The sequence below is a fragment of the Anomaloglossus baeobatrachus genome, chromosome 10 (genome assembly GCF_048569485.1).
Source record: "Anomaloglossus baeobatrachus isolate aAnoBae1 chromosome 10, aAnoBae1.hap1, whole genome shotgun sequence".
Lineage (NCBI taxonomy): Eukaryota > Metazoa > Chordata > Amphibia > Anura > Aromobatidae > Anomaloglossus > Anomaloglossus baeobatrachus.
Window position 1 is genome coordinate 38,201,842 of NC_134362.1, and position 27,616 is coordinate 38,229,457.

Here is a 27,616-nt window from a genome sequence, read left to right on the forward strand (position 1 = left end):
TGCCGGCTCCCTGTTCCCTGCACTCCTAGCCAGAGTACACATCGGGTTAATTACCCGATGTGTAATCCAGCTAGGAGTGCAGGGAGCCAGCGCTAAGCGATGTGCTCTCACGCTGCCAGTGCCGGCTCCCTGCTCACATAGCTGGAGTACACATCGGGTAATTAACCCGATGTGTACTCTGGCTAGGAGTGCAGGGAACAAGGAGCCGGCACTGGCAGCGTGAGAGCAGCAGACGCTGGTAACGAAGGTAAATATCGGGTAACCAAGGAAAGGTCTTCCCTTGGTTACCCGATGTTTACCCTGGTTACAGCTTACCGCAGGCTGCCAGAAGCCGGCTCCTGCTCCCTGCTCGCTTCAGTTCGTCGCTCTCTCGCTGTCACACACAGCGATGTGTGCTTCACAGCGGGAGAGCAACGAGCAAAAAATGAAACAGGACATTCAGCAATGACCGGCGACCTCACAGCAGGGGCCAGGTCGTTGCTGGATGACATGGATGACACACACAGCGACAGCGACGGGACGTCGCTGCTACATCACAGAAAATGGTGACATAGCAGCGATGTAGTTGTCGTCGTCGCTGTGTGTGACACCACCTTAAGAACTTTATGTTGTTCTTTTACCCTGTTATTCATCCACAAAATGTATAAATAAATTGACAATTAGGAGTTCCCTTTGTCAATATGGTAATCCATACACAGACTTCTCAGATTCTTATCAACAAAACAAAGAATACAAATACTGCTATCAGGCTAAAGAAAAGAATTGTAATTTCTGGGGCTGTAACTTCAGCCTAAGGGGTACTTTGCACGCTGCGACATCACTACTGCGATATCATCGGGGTCAAATCGAAAGTGACGCACATCCGGCGCCGGTAACGACGTCGCAACGTGTAAAGCCTAGATGCGCCGATAAACAATCGCAAAAGCGTCGAAAATCGGTGATCTGTGTAGCATCGGTCATTTTCATAATGTCACACCAATAGGAGATACGATGTTGTTCCTTGTTCCTGCAGCAGCACACATCGCTGTGTGTGAAGCCGCAGGAGCGAGGAACATCTCCTTACCTGCCTCCACTGGCTATGCGGAAGTGAGAAGGTGGGCGGGATGTTTACGTCCCGCTCATCTCCGCCCCTCCGCTTCTATTGGCCGCCTGCCGTGTGACGTTGCTGTGACGCCGCACGACCCGCCCCCTTAGAAAGGACGCGGGTCGCCGGCCAGAGCGACGTCGCAGGGCACAAGATATCGCATGTGCGACGGGGGCGGGTACTATCGCGCTCGGCATCGCTAGCCGATGCTTGCGATGTCGCAGCGTGCAAAGTACCCCTAAGGCGCTTATCCAGTTTGTCTTAAATTTGGTGGCCTGTCTTTAACCCAACCTTTTTGCAGATATCATGTGCATATTACCGTATTGTTTCTGCTGTAATACGTTTAGAAACAATGCAGAATGTCAGTACATAAGCGTGGTGTTTCTATAATTCCAGAAAATAATTATAATTTAATATCTAGGTTTGGATTCTTTAGCAGATATGTTAACTTTTTTCCTTTTGCATCAACATTTTATCTGACAAGGGAGCCTTTATATAGCAAGAGAGTAATCAAAGTTGTGAAGAGGTGAATAAAGAATTAGAAATAAATTTGCATATTTCTATGTTGCATATTTATGGCACCACCTTTCAAGCTTCTCAGTTGGGAGCTGACTCATATATTGTTAGTGGACATCCACATTTGGTGAACTTGCCTAAAAAAAGTGCATTTGCCTTTGAAACTGACTTGTATAAATCAGTTAAAAACCGTTAAATATTATAGGTTTATATGTACACTAACCATAGAGTCCGGAATACCATAATCTTCATGCAAACAGCATATCTTCTGCATCGGTATACACACCTATATACATATACACTCTTTTCCTACTACTTGGATATAGGTGGAGAGCATTATGCCTGTACAACAGGGGTGTATATATGTCCCCTTTTCATAAATATCCAGACAATATAAGCATGAGTCTTTGCTGAACAAAGATATACAGCAAAGAACATATTTCTCAATACTTTTAATCCATATCACATCTCATTTTTGGAAGAGTTTGTGAATCTTGCTTTGTTGATTGACTGATAATGATCTACTGCCACGGAAGATTGTGCTATCTTTTCCTCTGCAGCACACATATGTGAGGATGTCGAGATCGTGTGTAACCTGCTTTACACACACATCGGAATGACCCCATTGTGTTTATACAACGACTGTTTTTGCAGAGTGCTCCTCTTGGATTCTTTTGTCTACATTCATCCAAATCTGTCAGATCAAGGAAAATTCAAAATAATTATATAAAACTGTAGCAAAATTCTATTAGTATACTTCTTTTCAGAATTGTTTATTATTCTATTATCCCTAAGGGTTTTTTCCATAAAAAAATAAAGCCTACCCACAGAGGATAAGTGGCAATTATCTGATCGCTATAGGCTCCATCATTGACATGTCATATGTTGGTAAGGAGTTAGCTTTGTAATTAAAACCATAATACCTTTTCTACGTCCTTGGCACAAAATGATGTATACAGTGGGTATGGAAAGTATTCAGACCCCTTTACATTTTCACTCTTTGTTTCATTGCAGCCATTTGGTAAATTCAAAAAAGTTCATTTTTTTCTCATTAATGTACACTCTGCACCCCATCTTGACATAAGAAAACCCCCAGAAATTCTGAACATTTATTAAACAAGAAAAACTGAAATAGCACATGGTCATAAGTAATCAGACACATATTTAAGTCACATGCTCTCCATTTCCTTGTGATCCTCCTTGAGATGGTTCTACTCCTGCACTAGAGTCCAGCTGTGTTTAATTACACTAATAGGACTTGATTTAGAAAGGCGCACACCTTTCTATATAAGACCTCACAGCTCACAGTGCATGTCAGACCAAATGAGAATCATGAGGTCAAAGGAACTGCCCAAGGTGCTCAGAGGCAGATTTGTTGCAAAGCACAGATCTGGCCAAGGTTGCAAAATAATTTCTGCAGTACTCAAGGTTTCTAAGAGCACAGTGGCCTTTATAATCCTTAAATGAAAGAAGTTTGGGACCACCAGAACTCTTCATAGACCTGGCCATCCAGACAAACTGAGCAATCTTGGGAGAAGAGCCTTTGTGATAGGTAGAGCAGAACCCCAAGATCACTGTGGCTGAGCTCCAGACATGCAGAAGGGAGATGGGAGAAAGTTCCACAAAGGCAACAATCACTGCAGCCCTCTACCAGTTGGGCCTTTATGGCAGAGTGGCCTGAAGAAAGCCTCTCCTCAGTGCAAGACATATGAAAGCCCGCATAGAGTTTGCAAAAAAAAACTCATGAAGGACTTTCAGACTATGAGAAATAAGATTCTCTGGTCTGATGAGATGAAGATAGAACCTTTTTGGTGATAATTCTAAGTAGTATATGTGGAGAAAATCAGGCCCTGCTCATCACCTGCCCAATACAATCCCATCAGTGAAACATGGTGGTGGCAGCATCATGCTATGGGGGGTTTTCAGCTGCAGAGACAGGACGACTGGTTGCAATTGAAATAAAGATGAATGCGGCCAAGTACAGAGATATCCTGGAAGAAAACCTCTTCCAGAGTGCTCTGGACCTCAGACTTGGCCGAAGGTTCATCTTCCAACAAGACAATGACCATAAGCACACAGCTAAAATAACAAAGGAGTAGCTTCAGAACAACTCTGAGACCATACTTGACCGGCCCAGCCAGAGCCCTGACCTAAACCCAATTGAGCATCCCTGGAGAGACCTGAAAATGGCGTTCACCAACCTTCACTATCCAACCTGACGGAACTCGAGAGGATCTGCAAGGAAGAATGGCAGAGGATCCCCAAATCCAGGTGTGAAAAACTTATTGCATCATTCCCAAGAAGACTCATGGCTGTACTAGCTCAAAAGGGGCTTCTACTCAATACTGAGCAAAGGGGCTGAATACTAATGCCCATGTGATAGTTCAGTTTTGCAAACATTTCTATATTTCTCTTTTTTCTCCTGTCAAGATGGGGTGCAGAGTGTACATTAATGAAAAAAAATTAACTTTTTTGACTTTACCAAATGGATGCAATGAAACAAAGAGTGACAAATTTGAAGGGGTCTGAATACTTTCCGTACTCACTGTATGTTCATCATGAAATATCTATGTTTTGTAACCCATTAGTTTCCATAATCAATAGGGAATTTGGCATGTAAGGTGTTTGATGGAGAAAGGGAGCGCCTTCTGTACGGTGATTTGTGCTCCTTGGTGTCTTTAGGTTACAATGGCTACCAGGGGCCTATCAAAGATGTCCATGTTTACCATATCTACCTATTCAACAGGCAATGCCACAAAAATGGCCCATAGATTACTTGTCCTGTTACACTGACAGACAGTAATACTTTATAATACCAGGGAGGAGAGTAAAATAGAAGTGTAACTAACAAAAACACACATTTATTTAGAAAAAGCTTTTGCTCACCATTGCAGCGTGTTCTAGTGATGTCCAACTGAAAGCCACTCTGGCACTCACATGACACCCCATGAGTACCTTTCACACATCGACCATTGGCACAATGACATTCCTCAGAAACCTCCTCTGAACTATCACCATCTAAAAGGAGAGATATTTGCAATTAATAAAACAAGTGGTAATAAACAATTTTTCAAAACAACAACTTCATGTTGCATGTTGCTCGTGCTACTGTGACCAGTCTGCATGGCCTAAATGTGCTACCATGATTGGTTGGCAAATGCAAAATGAGCTGCCAGCAGCAGATCTTGATGATTTGCTTCTCACATGCATTCAGAGTGGCAGAACATTCATCAGACAACCATTAGTAAACTTAAGTAATAGCAGCCAAGGCTGTAAGTGCGAGGATTTCTGCACCTGCCGTTCAGACTCCATACTGAATAAATCCAGATGGTTTGAAAATTTGGTTTCCATTTTTTTTAATATTTACATATCATGGAGGGTCATGCGACTGTGGTCCGATCGTGCGATCAGACCACAGTTGCGGAGGCGAGGGCCGGCGCTGCGGAGGGGAGGGAGGGATTTTTCTCCCTATCTCCTCCGTTGCCGGCTGATACGACAATCGCACTGCTCTCGCGTTACACTGGTGTAACGCGAGAGCAATGCGATATTTCTCTCGCCTCATAGACTTGAGTGGGTGCGAGTGAAACACGATCGCATTCCACCCACAGCATGCTGCGACTGTTTTCTCGGTCCAGTTACATAGAGTAATATTGGTCCGAGTGGAATGCATGTGTTTTTTTTAATTTTTTTTTAATCGCATTCCACTTGCCCCGTATTACTCGCCGTGTGCGCTGACCCTTATTCTAAGTGTATGCCTGAGACATAACATTTTCTTGCAGATTTTCTAGATTTTTGTAAAGAAAACAACATTTTTCAATCTGTAGCCTTTCGATTTCACCTGCATAAATAATGCAAATGTATTGTTAAGGCCGCTTTACACGCTGCGATATCGGTACCGATATCGCTAGCGTGGGTGCCCGCCCCCATCTGTTGTGCGACACGGGCAAATCGCTGCTCGTGCCGCACAACATCGCCCAGACCCGTCACACTACTTACCTGCCCGGCGACATCGCTGTGATCGGCGAACCACCTCCTTTCTAAGGGGGCGGTTCGTTCAGCGTCACAGCGACGTCACAGCTGCGTCACTGAACTGCCGCCCAATAGAAGCGGAGGGGCGGAGATGAGCAGGACGTAACATCCCGCCCACCTCCTTCCTTCCGCATTGTGGCCAGGAGGCAGGTAAGGAGAGGTTCCTCGTTCCTGCGGTGTCACACGGAGCGATGTGTGCTGCCGCAGGAACGAGGAACAACCTCGTTACTGCTGCAGTAACGATTTTTGAGCATGGACCCCCATGTCACCGATGAGCGATTTTGCACGTTTTTGCAACGATGCAAAATCGCTCATAGGGGGTCACACGCAACGGCATCGCTAATGCGGCCGGATGTGCGTCACAAATTCTGTGACCCCAACGAGTTCGCATTAGCGATGTCGTAGCGTGTAAAGCCCCCTTTAGTTTTCTTCATTGAGAAATATACAGTAAATAGCCAACATAATGGAGTCCACTGCGGACCCACCGCAAAATAAGCAAGTGATGATGTCACAAAATAAAAATCAAAATTGAGAAAAAGAAAAACAAATCCCTTCTGACTATCTCTCTGGCCCTAATAGGATTTCTGTGCCATGTCTGCATATTCTGACATGTGCGCAGATGTTCCATTCAGAGGTTTTACCAGTCACTAGGATTTGCTGGAACCAGAAAAATAACTTGCAGCAAGTTCTGCACAAGTATCCACAGCAAATTCGCAATGTGTGAATTTACCGTACATATAAATATAATCCACTAATAATAAGCAGGTAAATTATTATACAATACCTCTCCTTGACTTTCTTTTTCCATGATGGGCACTGAACTCCCAGAATGAATTTGCTCCACTGTGAGAGACTGAGCAGGCCAAAGCTGAAAGAAAATAAGACAAAGAACAAATAAAACAGAATATTGTTTGGTTTATGAAAGATTAAGATGTAGTACCGTATATTTTTCAGAAACCTAGAGAAAAATATATGGATTTTTCAGCTCTGTTGTGGAATTTCGTTAAATAACACAGACCTGTAAGGGAAAAATTGTTTGAAAAGCAAGAGGTGATTTTTATATACCATATTTTTCATTTTATAAGACACACTGGATTATAAGACGCACCCCAAATTCAGAGGAGGAAAATAATATTTTTGAATGTTAAAATGAGGGTCCGTGTTATAATCCTTGTATGTCTTAATCCTACTGCTTACCAGGGAGGAGCGGCGGTGGTGGAGCGGCTCAGGAAGGTCACAGGAGGCAGGGTAGGCAATGCTGCGGGTTCAGAGGAGGGGGTGTTTGAGCTCAGGAGGATCGGTGATACTGCGGGCCTGAGGGTGTAGAGACTGGCGCCATTGAATTCCCTGGATATGGCTAACCGGGACAACGGTTGTAAAGCTGGTTCATAGGAGTCGGGGTCACAGGACACGCTTGGGGTGTTGTGGTGGGCGCCATTGACCCTGATGACTTTATGACATCATGACTAAGAGTGCCATGTGCAGTTGAAACGTGTAGATGGATATGTTACTCATGCTTTATTGATTTGTTTAATGCAATTCACTTGAAGTATTAAAGAAGAAAATTGCATGTTCAAGAGCTGGATTCTTTTAACTTCTTTTGCTAACTTGTGAGGGATTTCTGCTGTTTAGGCACCTTAGGGGCCCTGCAAATGCAACAACATGGTGGCTGCAATCTATTTCAGCCAAACTTATGTTCCAAAATTCAAATGATGCCCCTTCCTTTCCGAGCCCCGGTTTACGTCCAAACAGAGGTTTCTGATGACATTTGCTGTATCAGCTTGCTCAGAAGAAACTGGGTAACAAATTTTGTGGTCCATTTTGTTATTCTATCCATTGTAAATGTGAAAATATTGGGGCTAAAAGAACATTTTAGAGTAAAAATTACAATTTCAGTTTGTTTGTTTTTTTTCATTCAATTCTGCATTAATTCCAGTGTAGCACCTAAAAGGTTAAACATTTTCCTGAAAGACGTTTTGAAGTACAGTGGAACCTCGGTTTACGAGTAACTTGGTGTGTGAATATTTCGCTATACGAGCAAGGTTTGCTGTAAATTTGTAACTCGGTTTACGAGCAAGCTTTGCCATACGAGCAAATACTCACCGCACACACTTCCGGTTCCGTACTTTCACCGCTCTGTGACCCGCTCTTGCAGTCCACACAAACGCACACAAACACGCATGCACACACATATTATGCTCACCTTACCTTCCGTTCCTTCGCCGGCCTCCTGGTTCTTGTAGTTCGCCGCTACAGGATGTGTATCCGGTAACCATCGCGACTCGGAGGAACGTCCGCTGTCAGCCGCTTCTCAAAGGCAGTGCGCTGACCAATCAGAGGCAAGCGGTTCATGCCTTTGTCGTTAGCGTGCTGGCATCGGTCGCGATAGTTACCCAATACACATCCTGTACCGGCGGACTACAAGAATCGGGAGGCCGGCAATGGAACGGAAGGTAAGATGACCATAATATGTGTGTTTGTGTGTGTTTGTGCATGTGTGGAATGACACAATAGGGGACCAGGATGGAACATTGAACAAGTGGAACGAATTATCAGAATTACAATGATTTCCTATGGGAAATCTTGCTTTGCTAGACAAGTTAACTTGGTTTACAAGGACACTCCCAGAATGGATTGTTCTCGTCAACCAAGGTTCCACTGTATTGGTATCACTTCTGGGGACTTTCCAAGATGTAGGCCCGTCAAAGCCCATTTAAATCTGAGTAGATCCCTAAAGACACAGATTTTGTAATAATCTGAAAAAAATTTGCTGCTAAACTTTTAACCATTCTAACATCATAACAAAATAAAGTAACATAAGAAAAAGTATTCAGATGTAAAGTACACTTATGGGAAAAGTTTTTTTTATTGGCTATTTTGTTCAGCATGACTAACTGGTTTACAGATTTTGAAAATTGCTAAATTTTTAATTTTTTTTGCCAAATTTCCTAGATTTTCACAAATAAATGCAAACAATATCGCTCTAAATTTCCCACTAACAAAGTACAATGTGTCACAAAAAAAACCTGTCAATCACTGAGATCTGTTGAAGCGTTCCATAGTTATTATCAGATAAAGAAAGTGATGCTTATCAGATTAAACAAATGTGGCCTAATCAGGAAGGTGAAAATTGGCTGTGTCACTGAGGGTATGTGCGCACGTTGCTTTTTACCTGCTTTTTACCTGCTTTTTTGCTGCTTTTTCTTCTGCGCTGTTTAATGCCAAAATGGATGTGTTCTTCTATTCAAGCAAAGTCTATGGGAATTTGGGTTTCTTGTTCACACTATGTTGTTCAAAATGCTGCCTTTTTGTGGCCGAACTTTGGTCAAAAACTCAGCTTTGCAGTGCAAAACCCAAATGGCAAAAACAATTGACATGTTGCTTCTTTGAAAAGCTAAGTTTTTGACCAAAGTTCTGCCTCAAAAAGGCAGCATTTTGAACAACATAGTGTGAACAAGAAACCCAAATTCCCATAGACTTTGCTTGAATAGAAGAACACATCCATTTTGGCATTAAACAGCGCAGAAGAAAAAGCAGCAAAAAAGCAGGTAAAAAGCAACGTGCGCACATACCCTAAGGCTTAGTTAGCAGTTAGGTTTGTCTGGGTACTTTTACAACTCATTTTAACAAAGTATGTTAATTTTGAGTTTAAAAAAAACTGCAAAAACTTTTTTTTATAAAACTTTAATGTGTATTTATTTATTTATTTTTTTTTTAAATCCTTACCGTGCCTGGGAGAACAAGAGAGGCACCTAGGACCCCAACCTTGACCTTGTCGACAGCAACATTCATTCAGTGATAGCTGAGGGCCGTTCATTTGATGAGAACATATTCCGTCTGTACCTCGTATCATCCAGCAGATGTCCAGACCCTCGGTGCGATCTTAAGTGGAAAATAGAACTATATTTTAGGACTGAGTGTATTTCCATTCTTGAACACTGCAAATGGTTCAGTAAAATAAAACTGAACTTCTAGATGCTATCCGTAGTCAAATTATTTACAAGTACTGCACATGATGCACATAAATGATATATCGTTAGGTAGTTATTGGTTAAAAAATAAGTAATCTTTATTTACACAGTTATATCTTGGCTTTGCATGTGGGATGGTATTTATAGTAAAAAAAAAAAAAAAAAAAGACCTTGATGTCTCTCGCGCAGAGAAGCTGGTGGTGAATAAAACTAGCTGATAGGTGGGAGTGCCTAACTGATCTGATATTGATGACCCATCCTCAGGCGAGGTCATCAGCGTTATATGCCTGGATAAACCCTTTTTTTTTTTTTTAATTCACCCATCCTTATCTCCCCCTCTGTTATATGCTGCTCTCAGATAGGACTGCACAGGCTCAATGATAGATTTATGCTTTTTAGCTTAAGCAGGTCTATCTTGTAGATGAGCGTATTGTGCATAGTTTGAGCAGTTTGACAGAATGTCATAGATTTAAAGTGAATATGTCAACAGATTTTTGCTATTTAATCTGAAGGGAGCATAATATTGGGCAAGAGAGCCCAATTACAGCGCTATATCACTTATTAGGCTGTGTGCTATAGTTTCAAAACATCAGTGTTTTATCAGCAAGATATTATCACTACAGGACTAGGTATCATGTGCAGCCCAGGCCAACTAATTTGTGCAACCCCGCCATCACCACTGATTGGCAGTTTACTGATAATTCACAATGTATAGGGAAGCTACCAATCAGGGGTTTGGGTGAGGTTATACATATCTTAGAATTCTCAGCACTGCAACATGAATAGCAACAAAAACTGATTCTATCAAAACTGCACCAAGCAGTCCAGTAAGTGATACATTGCTGGAATCAGGCTCTTTGCACCTGCATCATTCTGCCCTTATATTACATAGTAAAAACCTGCTGACAAATTCCCTTTAAAAAATAATAATATGGGGAAACATCTGATTTTTTTTTTCCAACAAATTCCAATCTTGCCGCGCCATCTTTGCATTTTGTAAAGATTTTACAGTGACCACATACATTTACATGTGGTGTTCTACATGACCTGTTAATGAACCTGTAAAATTGTTTGCGAAACGCTATTAAACAGTAATTTTTTGAAAGTCAACAGTATGCGCAATACAACATTTTTGAGCCATTTCTATATTCTTACCTAGTTCAGGATTGGGCACGCAACGCTTGTGTTCAGCTTGGTATTGCATATGAACAGGACAGCGGCAGTAGAAGGAGCCTCGGGTGTTAATGCATTGGCCATTTATGCAATTTGACTCGTCTACGCATTCATCTACATCTGTAGGGCAATATACGTACACGTTTTAGGCATCAGTTTGTAATTATATGTATTTTACGAATTATTACAGGTTAGAAAAAAATATGCCACAACATAAAGAATCGGAAGTATCAGTATAAGGCTGGGGCCACACGGGATTACTGCGATCCCTTCGCATGACACTCGTCTCACACTGGCAGTACAGCAGAGCCGAGTGTCATGCGAGTGTCCCTGCGACTGAGGTGCGAGCGGACCTCAGCTGCGGGGGGCGGGCCGGCTCTGCGGAGGGGAGGGAGGGATTTATCTCCCTCTCTCCTCCGTAGCCGGCTATTGCCATTCTCACCCTGCACTAGCGGTACACCGGTGTACCGCGAGTGCAGTGCGATTTTTCTCTCGCCCCATAGACTTGAATGGGTGCGAGAGACAATTATCGCATTACATTTGCAGCATGCTGCGATTGTTTTCTCAGTCCGATTAGGGCTGAGAAAATAATTGCTCATGTGTGCTGACACACAGGCTAATATTGGTCTGAGTGAAATGCGATTTTGTTTTTTTTTTTATCGCACTCCACTCGCACCGATTTTCATGCCGTATTGCTTAAGCCTGCTTTACATGCTACGATCCAGCATACGATATCGTATGCGATCGTAACCTCCCCCATCGTATGTGCGGCACCTTCAATTTGTTGAACGTGTCGCACACACGAGTAACCCCCCGTCACACGTACTTACCCGTCCATACGGGAGGCGAACGTCCACTTCCTGGAGTGGGAGGGACGTTCGGCGTCACATCGACGTCACGCGGCAGCCGGCCAATAGAAGTGGAGGGGCGGAGCTGAGTGGCACGTAAACATCCCGCCCACCTCCTTCCGCATTGCCGGCGGGAGCCACAGGACGCATGTAAGATCTGTTCATCGTTCCCACTGCGATGTGTGCTACCCCGGGTACAATGAACAACCTGACGTTCCATTTTTAGGAATTGAACGACGTGCATGCGATGAACGTTTTACCATTCAATCGCAATCGCACGTAACTGTCACACGCTACAATGTACCTTACGATGCCGGATGTGCGTCATGACGTGACCCCGCCGACACATCGTAAGATATATTGTAGCGTGTAAAGCGCCCTTTAGGCCTAAAGGGTGCTTTTCATGCTGTGACATCGCTAACGATATATCGTCGTCGGGGTCACAGTGTTTGTGACGCACATCCGGCGTCGTTAGCGACATCGCAGCGTGTGACAGCTAGGAGTGACGATCAACGATCGCAAAAACGTCAAAAATCGTTGATCGTTGACACGTCGCTCCTAATCATAATGTCGTTGGTGTTTCATTCCGCAGGTTGTTCGTCGTTCCTGCGGCACCACACATTGCTGTGTGTGACACCGCAGGAACGACGAACATCTCCTTACCTGCGTCCACCGGAAAGGAGGAAGGAAGGAGGTGGGCGGGATGTTCCGGACGCTCATCTCCTCCCCTCCTCTTCTATTGGGCGGCCGTTTAGTGACGCCGCTGTGACGTCACAGTGGCGCCGAACGCACCTCCCCCTTGAAGGAGGGATTGTTCGGCGGCCACAGCGACGTCGCTGAATATGTATGTGCCTGTGACGCTGCCGTAGCGATATTGTTCGCTACAGCAGCGATCACCACAGGTCGCACGAACGACGGGGGCAGGTGCTATCGCTCGCGACATCATTAGCAATCGCTAGCGATGTCGCAGCATGTAAAGCACCCTTAAGACTACTACTACGGTATCTACTAATAGTTCTAGATTTTCTTGTAACATAGTAATCTACACTATATCCCATACAGAGGAATACATAATCTCTTCCTAACATAGGACAGACCAGTAAATTCTACTTTAGCTGCAGGTGTATGGAGCAATCTTAAGAGCGGAGCCTGCTCCAGACAAAGCAAGTGCCAGCTGTATCCTACAGCCAGTACCTGCCTCTAATAACAGTGAATAGAGATAGCTACAATCTCTGCAGTTTAGCCACTTAAATGCACTTAAGTGATACGGTACCAGTAAAGCCTCCTTCCCATTACCCCTCTACAAAGTAATCTTGGGGAGCCTCCATCTTTTTATTCCATATTGCCTAGCTTGTGGCTGGATTTTATAGGGGAATATGATCTTTAACATACACCACAATGCTAATGTGGCGCCCTGGACAAGCCAGGGGCCACAGAGAACAACACCTACACACCCCACACTCCAGGTCAGGCACACCGAAGTCAGACAAAAACCCTTGTTGCCTCCCTCCAGGGGCTGATGTCCACACCAGGGGGTGGGCCAGGCGGTTGGTCCTGCCCACCGAGGAGTTCACCGTCCTGGAGGCGGGAAAAGAGTCAGTTGAGTTTGAGAGTGGAAAGTGGAAGGAAGGAAAGTGGTAGTAGAGCAGACTGAAGTTGGTGTGTGGCCCGGACGGATCAGAAAGGTTGGCAGACGGTGGTGACCGTCTGCAGGAGTGGCCTATTGGAGCTAACCGTAAGGACCGTGGACGGGCGGTGGCCCGGCGGTACCGGACCGGTACGCAAAGAGAAGCCAGCACCATCCGGCAGGGGCTTACGGACGCCGGCAAGGCTAGGAGTCGCCGTGAATTTGCCAAATCCGTTAGCGAAGGGGACCTCTTGGGTTTCCCAGCAGCCAAGTCCCGATAGAAGGCAACCGTCCAAACCGAGAGAGGGAAACACAGTCACCGCCAAGGCTAAAGTTCCCAGGGCCAGAGCCTGCGGCAAAAGGGGCTCCTTCAGCACCCATCCAAGCTGGGGAGCGGGTTACCGGTGGGAACCCATTGGAACCGTACACACTACACAGGTGCAGGGAAAGGCAGTCACCATCAACCTGCCGGGAGAAACAACACCGCAGCCGTCTGTGGGACCCGTCCATCCAGCCGTGTGTTTTACCGAGAACTGTGTCCTCATCATTGGCTGAGTGAGTACCACCGTGCCATGCGGCACAGTGCTGCCCCCGCGACCCTGCACCTCGCTAGGCCCCGTAACCCGCCTGCCATCCATCCCTACCCCATCACCGGGCCCCGGGACAACCAACCCCCTACCCACGGAGGGGAGAACTAACATCCAGGCTGCTCCCTGTCATCGCTCCCGGGATCCCAGAGCAGCGGTGGTGTCACCAATATCGCCACAACCGTGGGTGGCGTCACGGACAATATCTAATCCCCACAATCAAATCCTCACCCTTTTCACTCACGGGCGAGGAGCGCCGCTCGAGTCCCCGGGATCCGGCCCACCGCTCGAGCCACCACCGAGCAGCAGCTGCAGCGGCCGGACCCGAGCAGTGGGAGAGCGCAGCGTCCCCTCCTCCGCCCGCGACACTAAGATATTGCAGTATATAGTTGGAAGTAATAAATGATCCCTAAAGGAACTAAAAATAAGACATAGTAATAAAAAAACTTTTTTAAACAAAAAACTCTCCAAAACTTAACTTTGAATCCCCCTCTCCTTTTCTAATCTGAGAATATAGAAATTACTTTCTTTCCTAGTCAGATCCATTCGCTACATTATCCACAAATTCTTCAGGTTTTTTTCTTACCCATGCATTGCAGTAATCGGGTATCGTAATAGTAGCCATGTTTGCAGTAACATTCATAACTGGGTTGCGTATTCACACACTTTCCTTCCTTGCAAATTTCTTGACCAAAAAGTTCACATTCATCAATATCTACGGAAAAGAATTTCATAATTAGAACTGAAGCTGCTTAAAACAAGTTCCCAGAAATATTGCATGCACCTAAAAATCTTGCCATAGGCATAAGATAGTTTTCAGCTTGTATAGCCGGCTGCTATTTTTCCTGACACTATGTAAGTAAATGGTAAAATGTTCTTTTTCTAAACCAGTGCCTCTCAAAATATAAGGAAACTTCGCCAGTGATGCACAGACCCAATCTTGATTAAATCCCAAATTCAGCAGTACAGTCCAAATGTCTTTGACCATGACACTCATGAGACCCAGGAAGAAAACTTCACGAAGGCTAGAGTAGTATTATTTGTAGATCAGGTGCAGCCATTAAAAAATGTTATATATCTGGTTGAAAAAGGCAGGATTTTTTGTATCTTTTTCTTTTTATTGAGTTGTCCTTGCAACAGTGTAATCTGCAATGTTGCTGTCTCTATTGATTCTTGTGATTGAGAGGATGCTAATAGTTTAACTAAATTGCAACATCTAAGGGTACTTTCACACTTGCGTTTATTTCCTTCCGTTACAATCCGCCCTTTTGGAAAACCGCGGAATCCGTTAACGGATTCCGCTGTTTCCCATAGACTTGTATGGGTGACGGATTGTACCAAAAGGACCTGCATTGCTTCCGCTGGGCGACGCTCCGTTGCTTCCGCCCAGCGGGAGGAACGCAGCATGTAACGTTGTTTTGAGCAGCGGAATCCTCTGGATTCCACTGCGCATGCTCTTCTTCTTTTTTTTTTAAATCAAACTTTATTTTGGCTCGCGGTGGCCGAACGTTCAGCTGAGCACCCGGCCGTCGACAAGCGACAGCGCTCAGCTGAACGACCGGCCGCCAGCATGCCCGGCCGCCGGCAAGTCACAGCGCTCAGCTGAGCGCCCGCCCGCTGGCATGCCTGGCCGCCGGCAAGTGACAGCGCTCAGCTGAGCGCCCGCCCGCCGGCATACCCGGGCGCCGGCAAGTGACAGCGCTCAGCTGATCACCCGGCGGTCGGCTGCAGGGAGCGATCAGCTGATCCCCCGGCGGCCGGCAAGTGACAGCGCTCAGCTGATCACCGGCGGTCGGCTGCAGGGAGCGATCAGCTGATCACCCGGCGGCCGGCTACTGGGAGCGATCAGCTGATCACCCGGTGGCCGGCTGCAGGGAGCGATCAGCTGATCACCCGGCGGCCGGCAAGTGACAGCGCTCAGCTGATCACCGGCGGTCGGCTGCAGGGAGCGATCAGCTGCTCACCCGGCGGCCGGCTACTGGGAGCGATCAGCTGATCACCCGGCGGCCGGCTGCAGGGAGCGATCAGCTGCTCACCCGGCGGCCGGCTACTGGGAGCGATCAGCTGATCACCCGGCGGCCGGCTGCAGGGAGCGATCAGCTGATCACCCGGCGGCCAGCTACTGGGAGCGATCAGCTGATCACCCGGCGGCCGGCTGCAGGGAGCGATCAGTTGATCACCCGGCGGCCGGCTACTGGGAGCGATCAGCTGATCGTTCACAATAGTCTGCCGCTGGTAACACTGTAAAAAAAAAAAAATCAAAACGAATTGCGTTGTTTTGCAGCATCCGTTGCATCCGTTGTGCCACTATATGCAACACATCCGTTGCATCCGTTACACAACGCAATGCAACGGATACCGTTCAACGCAAGTGTGAAACTAGCCTAACTAGTATTTTTATTTGTAGTACTCCATAAGGCTGGTTTCACACATTCATAAAAAACGGTTCATGCTCGGCTTGCAATGCCCAGTATGACCACCAGGTTTGTTGCATAGCCGAATGGAGATAGCTTAGATCACAGGACCCGGTGGTTGTGCCGGGAATTCTGATCCAAGTGTACTTCATAAACACGAACTGTGTGGACCAAGGTTAATAAAAATGTAAAATAAAATACTTGATAGTTCTATTACTTGCCCTATAAGTAAAATTATGTTACTATGTTATTTAAAAATATATATATTTGTTTATTAGATTATTATGTTTATCACCTGATTAGTTGCTGTGAAATTACATTTCATCTTACCTCGATATGTGGGAATGCCATAACTCATAATATCTAGGTCAACAATGAAGCCAATCCCATCTGGGCAAAGTGATACAAACTCCGCTGAAGAAAAAAAAGAGGTTTCATTAAAAAAAAATAAATAAATAAAGTGTTAATTAGGGTTATCATGTCTTTCTGACACTATAACCATTTTTTTTATTCTACAAGATTTATATAACAGCAGAATACTCGTTAAAGCTCACAGTTATCATACGTTGACATTTCTCATGAAAAGAGCTCAGTATCGTAACTAGGACTCATGTAGTTGTGATCAAGTTGTTCAAAAGTATCTAGCCAATCTAAAGGCCCTGTCACACACAGAGATAAATCTGTGGCAGATCTGTGGCAGATCTGTGGCAGATCTGTGGCAGATCTGTGGCAGATCTGTGGCAGATCTATGGCAGATCTGTGGTTCCAGTGAAATTGTGGACAATCAGTGCCAGGTTTGTGGCTGTGTACAAATGGAACAATATGTCCATAATTTCACTGCAACCACAGATCTGCCAAAAATTTATCTCTGTGTGTGACGGGGCCTTAAGACTAATTTTGGAGACACAATGGGGGGTTATCAAGCTGAATGCTCCAAAATTCTAGTGCAACTTGTGCTCAAAACTGACTTTCATAACTTGTAACATGTTTGTTATAAACCTGTAGCATCCCTGAGGTACCAGGTGCCACAAATGTAACCCGTGGAAATCCAATCCCCGGAATATCCGTGTCAGAGCAAACGCACCAGCACCTTCAGGCCACACACACAACCCCAACACCACACTGGGAGACTGCCTAGTAATAGGTAAAAGGGGAGAGTACTAATTGGATTGTACCACCCAGCCTGTAGGGAGAGACCCAGCGAGGGGGAGGGGCTAGTGGTCAGTTGAAAAAGGCGGGAGGAAGTGGTGTGTAGTCTGTTAGAGAGTCTGAGGCGAGAGTCTGAGGAGAGAGTCTGTGAAAGTCAGTCAGAGAATGAGGTGAAGCAGAAAGTAAAGGAGAGGAGGAGAGGAATAGTAGTCGGAAGGAGTAGAAAGTGAAAAGACAGAAAAAGACCTGCAGTGAGAACGCAGTACTGTGAAAAGGAGAGAGGTCTGTGAGGTGAGGAACCAGGAACTCCAGGACCTGTGGGCCCCCTGTGGAAGTACGAGACTCCAGGAACCGCAGCGTGTCCATGGAAGGATGGAACCGAGCTCACAGACCTCAGCACAAGGCAGGGTGCAGATCCCTAGGACAGTGAGACCCTTTATGGACATTGTCAATTCTGCCAGGTGAAGGAATCTCCAGTGTTCTTCACTACCAAAAAAGTCTGAAGCATCAGCAGCAAAGAGGGGACCGGGGACTGAACCCCTTAAATAGTCCAGGCTGCCTGCAATAGGACCAATAGAAGCAGAGGGGTTCCCAAGCAGCTCTAGGCCACGGGAGCCCATCAACAACAAGTGTGCATGGAGGACAGCGATCCCAGATCACATCTGGCACAGAGAACAAGGGGAGCGGATATACCTGGGACCGGCACCCGCAGGTTCAGGTACCAGCACAGAAAAGTAAACAAGGCAAGTTAAACTACTATACTGGTGTGGACTGTTTCCTTGCACTCATACAGACTGTTTTCCCACTACAACCCCCATCATACACTGCTGGGGCCTGTCCCTGCTTGCGGAGGGCTCTAACCATCCAGGCTGCATCACTCCATCATCCCCAGCAGAAACCTGCAGCGGTGGCCTCCCCTTAAAACCTGGCCGCATACCGCAAGTGGCGTACTCGACAAAAACTCTTTTTATTTTATTTTATTTTATTTTAAACCCCCTTTTATTTACTCCAAAAGACACTGGCAGGGTCACGGAACCGGACCCCGCCACGGCTGACGTTCCCGGACTAGTCTGGCCCGGTTCTGAGTCCCCCGACCCTGGGACGGGCTTGTCAAACCTTTTGTGCGCCTTGTCCAACAAGATGAAAGGCCTTTTTCATAAGGCGGTGTTTCTTATCGGGAAAGGGTTGTTGCCTTTGCGCAGAAAACATCTAATTTGAGTAACACTTTTCAATTTCTCTCTCACTGTATTTCACTTTAAGACTTGGGCTACACAGCCACTTTGGTCATAAGTAGAGTTGAGTGAGAACCTAACTATTCGTACTCGCTATACTCATAACAAGTATTGTCTACTACTCGCGCATTTATACCGAATAGCGTATACAATGCAAGTCAATGGGGAATACTCGCAATGTAACGAGTAACCCGAATTCCGCACTTTTCGCTACTTGCACGAATAGTACGGCATTCAGGTTACTTGTTACTTTGTGAGGTTTTTGCCCATTGACTTGCATTGCATATGCTATTTGGAATGCTTACATGAGTAGTAGACCGTACTCGTTAGGAGTATAGTAAGTACGAATAGTTAGGAACTCACTCAACTCTAGTCATATCAAAGGTTCACTCAGTGTCGCTGCTATATTGCAACACAACGAAAGTGAATGAGGTGTGACAGACAAGCGAGTCACAAGACGTGCAATAATGTTGAATTTTCTTGCGTCTTGCTTGATGAAGTGCCCTCTGGGTTGCAGTGCATCCCCATTCAATTGTATTGAGGTCCGATGTAGCAGTGGCACTGAGTGAACCTTGTTGGCACGACAAGTGTTGTGGCCGAAGTTACTGTGTAGTCCCAATCTAATGTTGGGGGTTCCTGCAGCCCTCTTGTCATTTTTTCATGAAATGTCTGATTCACATGTCATAAAACTTAAAGGTCTTGTTTCCTTTTCTGCAAGAGCATGTCACGCCTGTTTGCTGTAGGTGGTACACTCACCATATGAAGCATTAGCGTTGTCGCGCCATTGGCTTGAAGTCTGAGCTTTCTGATGCTGCAAGTGGAGGCAGTGTTGTAGCATCAGAAGAGCACAGTTACACTGAAGCTGTCTGGATTGGGAGATAACAGTGCACTCCAGAAATCAAGTCAGTTTTAGAGCAGTGCTTACCAGCTCTTGGAAAAAGCTTGCTAGTACTGCACATGTTCGGCCACCACTGCTAGACTGCAACGGTGGCCAGTAATCCAGACAATAAGCAGTAAACAGCTATTGTTGACAATGAAGATGATTTTTTTAGTAATAAGTGAATTGCAAAGTTGCTTCTTTTTGCAAGCACAGTGCAATTTTACCCATTAAACAAAATCATAGCAAAAAGGGATGTGATAGACCATACCTGAGCTGTGCACAGGACAAGGGTAGATCTCACAGTGGTCTCCCCATCCTGCACCCAAGGAACAACAGCACTGCTCTCGTGTAACATTCACAGCAAGAACGCTGTCACAGAACAGAGTATCATCCAGACTTAAGAAGCAATCTTTGAGAGTTAAACCACGAGAAACCTCTGGAATAATGAAAATAAAGATAAACAATCAGAAACAGAAGCAGATAGTTCACTTCACAATTTTATATGTACAGTAATGTGTCACACAACAAATAATACACATGAAAAAAACAAATACACAATCCATAAAAATTGCTAGGATTCCTATCAACATTGGGGGACAGTTAACATTCTGTTTGTACGAAAATTTTTGCACAAATGGCAACTTTTCATTGTAAATACCTGAGCAAAATGTATCAATGTTTTACAACGTTTATCACCAGATTTTAGCACCTGCGTCAAAAATTAAAAATGATTAAAATAGGGGGTGTTTTACCTTTTTTTTGCAAGAAGTACATTTAGGCTGGGGCCACACGGGGACTACTGCGATCCCCTTGCATGACACTCGGCTCATGCTGGCAGTACAGTAGAGCCGAGTGTCATGCGTGTGTCCTTGCTACTGAGGTCCGTTCGTGCGAGCAGACCTCAGCTGCGGGGGGCGGGCCGGCACTCAGGAGGGGAGGGAGGGATTTCTCTCCCTCTCTCCTGCATAGCCGACTATTGCCATTCTCGCACTGCACTAGCGGTACACCGGTGTACCGCGAGAGCAGTGCGATTTTTCTCTTGCCCCATTCACTTGAATGGGTGCGAGAGAAAGAGTCTCGCATTATAGTCGCAGCATGCTGCGATTGTTTTCTCGGTCCGATTAGGGCTGAGAAAATAATCGCTCATGTGTGCTGACACACAGGCTAGAATTGCTCCGATGGGAATGCGATGTTTTATCGCACACCACTCGCACTGTTTTTCTCGCCGTGTGGCTTAGGCCTTATTATTACATTTCTACATAAAAGTCTAGTTTTGAATTTTACACTGGTCATAACAATCTTAAAGTTCAAAATTAATATTTATGTGTTGTAACCATATGCATAAATGTCACAATTTGTGCAGAAGTCTACTTTACTGTTTGACACATTGATCTCCTTTTCTTTTGTCATTGGGAAGTGCACCAATTAGCACGCAAACAAAAAGTCACAATTTGAGCAAAATTTTGCAATATTTCACACATTGGTCTCGGGCTCCTATGATTGGGGAGTAGAGAACCATGCTTAAAAAGCTGCATGCATCCAATTTGTGCCAAATTTATAGTTTAATAAATATGGTGTGGTGAAGTTAAGCCAGCTTTACACCTTACAAGCTGTGCGATCTCGTATGCGATGTGACACGCCCAGGTCGCATACGGGATGTTATGAGATCGCACGTAGGTCGTTCATTTGCTGTCACACGTGCGTTAGTAGTCTATGTTAAATTGAGCAATTTTGCGTGCGATCCTTTAGGTCATGTGTTTTGTGACGTATGCATTGGGCACCTTTTTTTTTTTTTTTTTTTTTTTATTTACTGACTTGCCAAGCGTGTTGTGTAGGGACGCGTTTTTACTATGTCACCTGCCATTCAGCTCTGCTACATGGCCGCTAACAGCAGACACAGACAGCCATGTAGCAGAGCTGAATTGCAGATGACAGCAGACACAGACAGAGCCGCACGATCAGAATGAACTCGGGTTAACTTCACCCAACTTCATTGTCATGCTGCGGCTCTGTCTGTGTCGCGTCCTGATTAGCGGTCACCAGTGAAGGACTCACCGGTGACCGCTAAACTCCTGAGTAACTGAATTGAGCAGCCCTCTCTCATGTACTCACCGATTCCCGATCACCGGCGCGGCGCTGCACGGCATTCACACTGCTCCGGCGGCTTTTACTATTTTGAAAAAGCCGGCCGCCCATTAAACAATCTCGTATTCCCTGCTTTCCCCGCCCACCGGCGCCTATGATTGGTTGCAGTGAGACACGCCCCCACGCTGAGTGACAGGTGTCTCACTGCACCCAATCACAGCAGCCGGTGGGCGTGTCTATACTGTGCAGTGAAATAAATAATTAAATAATTTAAAAAACGGCGTGCTGTCCCCCCCCACCCCCCCAATTTTAATACCAGCCAGATAAAGCCATACAGCTGAAGGCTGGTATTCTCAGGATGGGGAGCCCCACGTTATGGGGAGCCCCCCAGCCTAACAATATCAGTCAGCAGCCGGCCAGAATTGCCGCATACATTAGATGCGACAGTTCTGGGACTGTACCCGGCTCTTCCCGATTTGCCCTGGTGCGTTGGCAAATCGGGGTAATAAGGAGTTATTGGCAGCCCATAGCTGCCACTAAATCCTAGATTAATCATGTCAGGTGTCTCCACGAGATACCTTCCATGATTAATCTGTAAGTGACAGTAAATAACACACACACCCGAAAAAATCCTTTATTAGAAATAAAAAACACAAACATATACCCTGGTTCACCACTTTAATAAGCTCGAAAAAGCCCTCCATGTCCGGCGTAATCCAGGATGGTCCAGCGTCAATTCCAGCTCTGCTGCATGGAGGTGACCGGAGCGGCAGAAGAAACAGCCGCTCCTTTCAGCTCCACGCAGCAACTGAAGACAGCCGCGCGATCAGCTGAGCTGTCACTGAGGTTACCCGCTGTCACTGGATCCAGCGGTAACCTCAGTGACAGCTCAGCTGATCGCGCGGCTGTCTTCAGTTGCTGCGTGGAGCTGAAAGGAGCGGCTGTGTCTTCTGCAGCGCCGGTCACCTCCATGCAGCAGAGCTGGATGCGACGCTGGAGGTTCGTGGATTACGCCGGACATGGAGGGCTTTTTCGGGCTTATTAAAGTGGTCAACCAGGGTATATGTTTGTGTTTTTTATTTCTAATAAAGGATTTTTTCGGGTGTGTGTGTTTATTTACTGTCACTTACAGATTAATCATGGAAGGTATCTCATGGAGACACCTGACATGATTAATCTAGGATTTAGTGGCAGCTATGGGCTGCCAATAACTCCTTATTACCCCGATTTGCCAACGCACCAGGGCAAATCGGGAAGAGCCGGGTACAGTCCCAGAACTGTTGCATCTAATGTATGCGGCAATTCTGGGCGGCTGCTGGCTGATATTGTTAGGCTGGGGGGCTCCCCATAACGTGGAGCTCCCCATCCTGAGAATACCAGCCTTCAGCCGTATGGCTTTATCTGGCTGGTATTAAAATTGGGGGGACCGCACGCCGTTTTTTTAATTTATTTAATTATTTATTTCACTGCACAGTATAGATACGCTCACCGGCTGCTGTGATTGGTTGCAGTGAGACACCTGTCACTCAGCGTGGGGGCGTGTCTCACTGCAACCAATCATAGGCGCCGGTGGGCAGGGAAAGCAGGGAATACGAGATTGCTTAATGGGCGGCCAGCTTTTTCAAAATAGTAAAAGCCGCCGGAGCAGTGTGAATGCCGTTCAGCGCCACATCGGGGATCGGTGAGTATGAGAGAGGGGGTAAGAGGGATAGACTGACATGGACAGAGAGAAAGGACAGAGATAGTGACCGACTGACAGAGATTAGTGAATGACAGACATTGTGAGGTGCTTCAGAACGCAGCTTTTCAGCTGCGCTCTGAAGCGGACCTTTTTTAAGCTGCGGTGCAGAGCGCACACCTGCGCACATAGCCTGAGACATCAAAATAGTATGAGGGATGTCACACGTTTCAATTGACTAGGTTCGTGCAACAAAACGTCCAATGTATGAGGAATAAACGACGTGTATGCGATCACCGTATTTGCGTACAATCTTGATCGCATGTAGGTGTCACACGCAAATACGTCACGAACGATGCCGGATGTGAGTCACTTACAACTTGACCCCGACGACGGATTGAAAGATTTATTGAAGCGCGTAAAGCAGGCATTAAAGTGCGAACACTAAAGATTTGAGGCATATTACTTCTTAATAGATGTCAGCCATTGAATTGAAGCTCACTACCCGTTTCCTCGTCAAGCTAACAGGTGTTGTATTGGACTAAGATATCAGATCGAAGGTGTCCGACACCTGCACTGACCAGCTTTTACTAGGTCCTACAGCTTCTGAAAGTGCATAGTGCAAAGAACTAATACTGTACACTGTGTAGTGGCCATTGCCAGGTATTGCAGTTCATATCACATTCACTTCAATAGAAGCTGAGCTGCGGTACCCAAGAAAGGACACTACACAGTGAGCGGTGGTGAATTGTCTCCACACAATGTGTCCCACCAGTGGTTGCAGGATATATTAACTGATTGGTAGGAAGTGTCTGACTCACTCCGATCTGATATTGATTGGAGAATATTGATCTTAAGGATAGGTCATCAAAACATTAGTCTGAAAACCCCTGTCAATAGGTTTTCTCGTCAGGACAACATTGTTGTCATAGAAGGGGATCCTGCATAGACAACTGCACTCTGTAGCGCTAAAGCATGCGTACATTAAAGGAATTATGGACCTGCATTATTGCTGTTGAGAATAGAAAAATTTAGATACTTGGCACATAAAGTGGCCAGTTTATGGGAGCCCTGCAGCTGAATGCCTACAATTCTATGGGCAGACATGAACCTGCTATATGGAAAACCGCCACAAGCTGGTGGGAGGAGTGATCAGTCAGAAGGAATGAACTACAATGTGAAATAATAAAACTGATACACTGCACATTCTAACAGACAAATGTTTTCTATTTGTTTTGGGGGTTTTTTCACATTGTAGTTCATTCCTTTTGACTGAGCACTTTATTCACCAGCTTTAGGCGGTTTTTAGTTTAGCAGGTTCCTGTCTGTCCATAAAGTAATAGGCATTCAACCCGGATAGAGGCATATCATAATAATAATAATAATATCATGATAGTGATCCAACAAATAGGCATGCCTTGTCACTGGTGCTGGGTATTCATAAATTGTCCACTTTATGTGCTAAGTATCTAAACTTTTCTATTTTCAATAGCAGTAATGCAAGTCCCTTATTTAATGTTTCCATGCTTGAGCGCTGCAGAGTGCAACTGTTTATTTTTTACTTTATTGCATTTACGGTTTGCACCTTTTCACATTTGTCTGTTTAGGATGTGCGGGTCAGTTTTTTATTTTACATTGTAGTTTGTTCCTCTGAGCACTCCTCCCACCAGCTTTAGGTCATTTTCAATTTAGTAGGTTCCTGTCTGCCCATCAAATTGTACACTTTATGCCCAGATAGAGACATATCAAGATATGGACCCAGCAAAGAGATTTACCTTGTCGCTGGCTGCTGGGCTTTCATAAAGTGGCCACTTTTTGCACTAAGTATCTCAAATTTTCTATTTTCAATAGTAGTAATGCGGGTCCATAATTCCCTTATTTAATGTTTGCATGCTACATGGTGCAGCTGTCTATTTTTTAGTTTATTGTATTTACAGTTTGCACCTGTTCACATTTGTCTGTTAGGATGTGCGGGTCAGTTTTTATTTATTTCACCCTGCACTACAGCTAGTCTCACTTTAGTAGCCTTCAGCTGAAATTTATTTGAATGACCACCACTGCATAGAGACGGCATAGCCAACTCAGTCTCCTCTGGCAAAATCGGCTGTTGGCCAGAGGTTTTAAGATTTGTGAGATTGTCTGTGACTTGTTTTTTGTGTCTGATGATAGCTCAAAACATTTTTCTAAAATGCCCATGATAAATAGAATAGAGAGAACTTTAATAGTCTTCAAAGAACAAGGAAAGATACTTTAGAGCAGAAAGGTGCGTGAAACAGTAGTGACCGGTTAAGAAAATTCTTCAGCCTACTTTATGATTACCTTCACATCTTTTCTGATCTTCACTAGGCGCATAGCCAGCATCGCAGATGCACATGTATGACCCATCGAGATTCTCACACTTGCCATGAGGGGAGCAGATTTGCGGGAAGAGAGTACACTCATCTATATCTAAAGTGACACAAATATAAGTAGAAAGCTACATCCAACAGCCATAAACTCAAAATGGTTAGAAAGTAGTTTTATAAAATACCTTGACATATTTGTTGGATTCCTTGGTTATACAGTCTACTGTAGCCTTCAGGACAGACACATAGGAAGGATCCTAGAGTGTTCACACATTTTCCACCAACACATTGCTGTTGGGTTATACACTCGTTGACATCTGCAATGTAAGGGTTGGTCAATTGATAGTAAATTCTCCTAATAGATATCTCTGCAGCACACATTAGGCATAATGGAGCGATATAGTCAAAATGCACCCTAAGGATCCACTTGATGTAAAATCCACAAAGCCAATTGAAGACAGCGCTCATCAGGAAGCTTCATATAAAAAAAGTCCTTTATTCCATATCCATATAGTAATAGCAACGTTTCGATCTGTATGGAGCGTAAAAAAAGACCACACAGGTCGAAACGTTGTTGTTATTACGATGCGGAGGAATAAAGGACTTTTATATGAAACTTCCTGATGAGCGCTGTCTTGGATTGGATGTATAGAAAATTCTCCTATCTGTGACTGACAACTTTCAGATACGCAAGGACTTTTTAAAGTAGGTTCTCACTGGAATTTGGAGTGAATTTTCCTTCAGATACTTTTTGAATAAGCTTCCTCTTTTTAACATAGTACTGATATTTATATGTGGAGCAAAAAGGCTCGATATCTATTTTTTTTAGGCGATTTCGATTGAAAAACACTCCAAAATTTACCATTCAATGGGTCCAAGAGCTGTCCGATTAAAAAAAAAATAAAAAAAAATCACATGGCACTAAGACGTGTCAAAGTCTCAATGTGTACGCAGACGAGCATCTAAATTGGCTGTGAGCTGTCGATTTTTGATTAGACAACACTCTGACCCATGTTATTCAACAGGCCTGTTCACATGGACAATTTTTCCCATGGTTTGACTGAGAAAAAAAATTGCAGAATGCACTATTCTATTCCGAGTCTCGGATGAGTCTCCACCTTTCAAGTCTATAGCATGCGCAAAAAAAAATAAGAATCCGCACAAAACATCCATGTGGCATCTTATATTTACAGATACACTTCTATTATAAACAAACGTATGAAACTGTATTTCATAGTGTACATTTTTTTTATGTAGATGCATTAAAACGAATTGCACATGGTCGTAAAAAACACATGGATGATGAAAAATTGTCATAGTTTTCTGGATAAAAGTCGTTTTTACATACGCTAGTCTGCAGCCAGCCTAAAGGCCGCTTTACACGCTGCGATATCGTGACCGATATCGCTAGCGTGCGTACCCGCCCTCATCGGTTGTGTGACACGGGCAAATCGCTGCCCGTGGCGCACAACATCGCGTGGACCCGTTACACTACTTACCTACCTAGCAACGTCGCTGTTACCGGGGAACCGCCTCCTTTCTAAGGGGGCGGTTCGTTCAGCGTCACAGCGATGTCACAACAGCGTCACTGAACCGCCGCCCAATAGAAGCGGTGGGGCGGAGATGAGCGGGATGTAACATCCCGTCCACCTCCTTCCTTCCTCATTGCGGGCGGGCGCAGGTAAGGTGAGGTTTCTCGTTCCTGCAGTGTCACACATAGCGATGTGTGCTGCCGCAGCAACGAGAAACTGCATCACTAGCTGCAGCAGCAATAATCGAGAATTGGGGGGGCATGTCACCGATGAGCGATTTTGAACGTTTTTGCGGCGATTCAAAATCGCTCATAGGTGTCACACGCAACGACATCGCTAAAGCGGCCGGGTGTGCGTCACAAATTCCGTGACCCCAACGAGATCGCTTGAGCGAAGTCGCAGCGTGTAAAGCGGCCTTAAGGGTGTATGTTCAAGTTTGAAAAAAGGATGTCAGCTCACCACCACC

At 45.2% G+C, this 27,616-nt stretch overlaps 1 protein-coding gene across 1 annotated transcript in view; it reads right to left on the minus strand.

Annotated features, from left to right (window-relative positions):
* Positions 1 to 282: 282 nt before the first annotated feature.
* The window catches only part of LTBP3 (latent transforming growth factor beta binding protein 3), a 108,521-nt gene continuing 81,187 nt past the window's right edge, over positions 283 to 27,616 (minus strand). Inside the window, exons 15-24 of the mRNA XM_075326182.1 lie at positions 25,804 to 25,935; positions 25,593 to 25,721; positions 19,779 to 19,946; positions 16,580 to 16,663; positions 14,422 to 14,550; positions 10,756 to 10,893; positions 9,356 to 9,511; positions 6,414 to 6,497; positions 4,487 to 4,618; positions 283 to 2,294 (exon numbers count right to left, since the gene is read on the minus strand). Coding sequence (XP_075182297.1) covers positions 2,143 to 2,294; positions 4,487 to 4,618; positions 6,414 to 6,497; positions 9,356 to 9,511; positions 10,756 to 10,893; positions 14,422 to 14,550; positions 16,580 to 16,663; positions 19,779 to 19,946; positions 25,593 to 25,721; positions 25,804 to 25,935 — 1,304 coding nt within the window. The 3' untranslated portion in view covers positions 283 to 2,142. The remainder of the gene's footprint in view (positions 2,295 to 4,486; positions 4,619 to 6,413; positions 6,498 to 9,355; positions 9,512 to 10,755; positions 10,894 to 14,421; positions 14,551 to 16,579; positions 16,664 to 19,778; positions 19,947 to 25,592; positions 25,722 to 25,803; positions 25,936 to 27,616) is intronic.